At 37.6% G+C, this 3736-nt stretch overlaps 1 protein-coding gene across 1 annotated transcript; it reads right to left on the bottom strand.

Moving 5' to 3' along the window:
- On the bottom strand, positions 430 to 3482 carry LOC109720075 (probable leucine-rich repeat receptor-like protein kinase At5g63930). The gene is given in 2 exon segments (XM_020246954.1): positions 430 to 1278; positions 1280 to 3482. Coding segments are annotated over 2 exon segments (2898 nt in total). The 5' UTR covers positions 3419 to 3482; the 3' UTR covers positions 430 to 519.

Below are 3736 nucleotides of genomic sequence, written 5' to 3'. Positions count from 1 at the left end.
CCGTCCAAAACTTTTGCTAAATTTGACAAAAGTCACCACATCATAAGGTTAGTCGGTATCTGCTAATATGGCAAATATTGTTCGGTGCTAAAGTGACAATTCTTGTTAGTGTGAATGATTTTTTTGACAACAGAGAATTAATTGAAAGAAATGATGAAGGTTAGGTATTTGATTGCAAAAATTAAAGAGTCTTAGACAAAAGCAAAAAAATTAAGTAAAAGTCGGGAACCAATGGTGCAATTAACCTAATTCGATAGGAAGACTAAGAGCAATTTCTTCTTTTTTTTTTTTTTCTTTTTGGGAAAACAGTGGTACTACAATCCCACATATATAAGAGTTAAGATGTTATCACGCAGGAAAAATTAAATTAAAAAAATGAATATTCCACTAACAGCAAGTTTATGAGAACAGAAACTTCAAAATCCATTTCGATTAGCATACAACAGATTATTGCATACCTTTACTGGTATGTATACAAACTTCTACAACTTCTAATACATATGATGATCTTACTGTGTCTCAATTGCCAGCAAAAAACTTGTAGTACATCTTGTCAATAATGTAGAAGTAAGTATTTCTCCATGCAGATTTGAAGAGCAAGACGCCATAAACTCCCCAAAGCCCCACAATAAATCCCAATCCCATAACGAGATAAATTTCTATGTTCTCCAAGCCACCATTGTGCTGTTTCTTCTCATCAGGAGTATATGTCGGTTCATTTCCAGAGCAATTCTTCGAAATCGGGGGACCGCAGAGATAGGGATTGCCAGCATATATAGTAGGATCAACCAATGTCTGTATTTGATCTCCAGATGGAATCCTTCCTGAGAGGTTATTGTATGATAAATTCAAGTTGCTCAGAGATTTCAAGGCCGTTATACTTTGGGGGATGGTTCCATTTAATTCGTTCATAGAAAGATCGAGAGACTCCAAAGATTGTAAGTTTCCTATCTTATCAGGAATCCTTCCTTTTAAGTGATTTCTTGATAAGTTCAAATTGTGCAGCGCTGATAGATCGGCTAGTTCCGCAGGGATCGCACCATCAAGTTTGTTACCTGAGAGGTCTATGCTCTTCTCGAAGAACAGATTCTTCGAAAATTGAAGATTTGACCCTTTTGTTGCAATATATAATCTTTGACTAGAATAATTATACAACATGCAGTTGAATCGATATCCATAGATTGTTTGTACTAGAAAAAAATTAACGTAAAGCCAATGTATATCAATCATGTATTTAGATAACTCGATTGAAGCCATCGCCGGGAAACTACCAAAAAGATTGAGGTATGTTTCCAGATAAATTGTTCCAAGAAAGATCCAATATTTGAAGATTCTCAAGTTGTCCGAGCTCTGCAGGAATGTTGCCGGCAAACATATTTGACATCAACCGAAGAACTATAAGATTTGTTAACTTTCCTAGCCACATAGGAATCTCACCTGATAACTTGTTTTGCCCGAGATCAAGTAGTACTAAGGGACAATTTTGTAAAGCCGAAGGAAGTTCCCCATATAAGCTGTTATTGTTTAAGTGCAAGAACTCAAGTTTACTGGCACAGCCCAATGAATCAGGAAGTTGTCCTGATAGCTTGTTACTGGATAGGTCTATAACATTCAAACTATTTGATACACCATTCCAGCAATTTGGCAGCTCACCAAATAAATTGTTGTTCGACATGTCAAGTATGGACAAAGATTGCATATTGCATATAGATGATGGGATGCCATCATCACTAATGGAGTTGTTCGATAAAAGAACGCCTATTAGGTTTGGCTTGAAGAAGGACTGTGAAAGTGATCCAAAAAACTCATTGCTTGAGAAATCAACCCATTTCAAAGAATCAGGCAAAAATGGTAAGAATCCTCGTAAATAATTAGAACGCAAATTTAACACCTCTAATGATGTCATGTTTCGCAAAGAAGATGGCAAAATGCCGCTAATTTGGTTATTGTAAAGGCCTAAGCTCCTGATAGATGAAGATATGTCCCAAAACCAATAAGGAATAGTGCCAGCGATCCAGTTGTTTGACAAATCTAAGACTTCAATTTCTTGTTGCAATCGGAGCCATCTTGGAAATCGTGGACCCAATCGACATGACCTCAAAACTAATTCTTGCACTTGAAAAGGGGGCACCCAATTATCCTCCACCTTCAACTCAAGAGATGTACCGCTCACCCGAAGAAACTTTAATCTTGTGAAGTTCATAAGATGAGTTTCAAGTATAACCCCAGCAAACGAATTTCCATGAAGATCAAGAAAAGCTAGATTAGATAGTTTATTTATTCCTACAGGTATCGAACCATTGAGGAAATTATTGCTGACATCGAGATATTTAAGACTCGTCATATGTTCAAGCCAGCCAGACAAATTTCCCTTTATATTTGTGTTCTGCAAATCCAATAGTCGCCAATTATTAAGAGAGACGCAAGAGAGTTCTGACAAAAATTCGATTATATCTCTATCTAGATTGCATCCTGACAAACTTAAAGTGTTTAATTTGCAAAGGTTCTTGATTGAATTCGGTACCGGGCCGGCCAAGTTGTTGGATCCTAAACACAAGGAAGTAAGTGAAGTCAAATTGCCTAATTCAACAGGAATTGGACCATAAAAATTGTTATGATTGAGATTGAGATCAGTTAGGCTAGTGAAGCTCCATAGCCAATCAGGCAAGGTCGAGTTGAAGTAGTTTTCTCGAAGATCAAGTGTGCTCAAACTTGTCAAGTTGAAACCAAAAGTGGGGTCGGGATTGCTTGGAAGAGAGCAACTCCCTAAGCGGAGCACTTGCAATGAAGACAACATGTTCACTGCTTGTAACCAATCATATGCATTTTGTAGCATCACAAAGGTCAAGTCAAGGTACTTCAAAGAAGAGAGACCTTTGATCCACGATAGTTTGCCATGAGAGGTAGTACTATCGTTATAGTATCTATTACTAAGGTCAAGATAACGAAGAGTTGACAAGTTTCCGAATTCAAGAGGTATCATTCCAGTAAAACCCGCATTAGAGAGGTCAAGATATCTTAACTTCTTATACGAAGCGATGAAATTAGGAAAACTGGTACTAAAGTTATTCATGCTGAGATCTAAGTGCTTCAAGTGGCTTAAAGATAGCAATGATGGATTGACCTCACCACCAAAACCTCCGTAGCTTGTGTCTGAGGAAGTTCCACAAGCCAATCTAAGGATGAGCTTCTCAACTCTGCTAGTCTTATTGTTGCACCGAACTCCCTTCCATCTGCAGCAGTCAGAGCCTTCCCAAGAAGACAAGCAGTTTCGTGGATCGACGACACCGGACTTGAATGCGAGAAGCGCCTCGCGCTCTACGCTGAGGCATCCATAGCTCTCCAAGATTTGGTTTTTTAGAAGCCAAACCACAAGTAATATTATAAAAAGTTGCATGCTTGTAGCTCTAGCCCTCATGCTTCAAGTGCCAGTTTAAAGCTTTTTATGATCAGAAGGTATGTAGAATTGTGTGCTCAAGCTATGTACATATTATTGCTATATATATTAGATTGATCAAACTTTTCGAACGAATCATTGGAGTATAAGATTACTATATTGTCCCTGATTGGACTCTCCATCAGCTTATTTAGCACGATATGAATGTTTTTTGGTATATCCTACGTACTTCATCCGCTGTAAGTAATACTTTTCTCTTTTCACACAGCTTGACCTAACTTTGGGTAGACTACTTGAGTTTTGTAATTTAATTATCTAACTCGTAATTTGTTTTACAAT

The sequence above is a fragment of the Ananas comosus genome, linkage group 14, assembly GCF_001540865.1.
Source record: "Ananas comosus cultivar F153 linkage group 14, ASM154086v1, whole genome shotgun sequence".
In the NCBI taxonomy this organism is placed as follows: domain Eukaryota; kingdom Viridiplantae; phylum Streptophyta; class Magnoliopsida; order Poales; family Bromeliaceae; genus Ananas; species Ananas comosus.
This window is presented reverse-complemented; position numbering and strand designations above follow the sequence as displayed.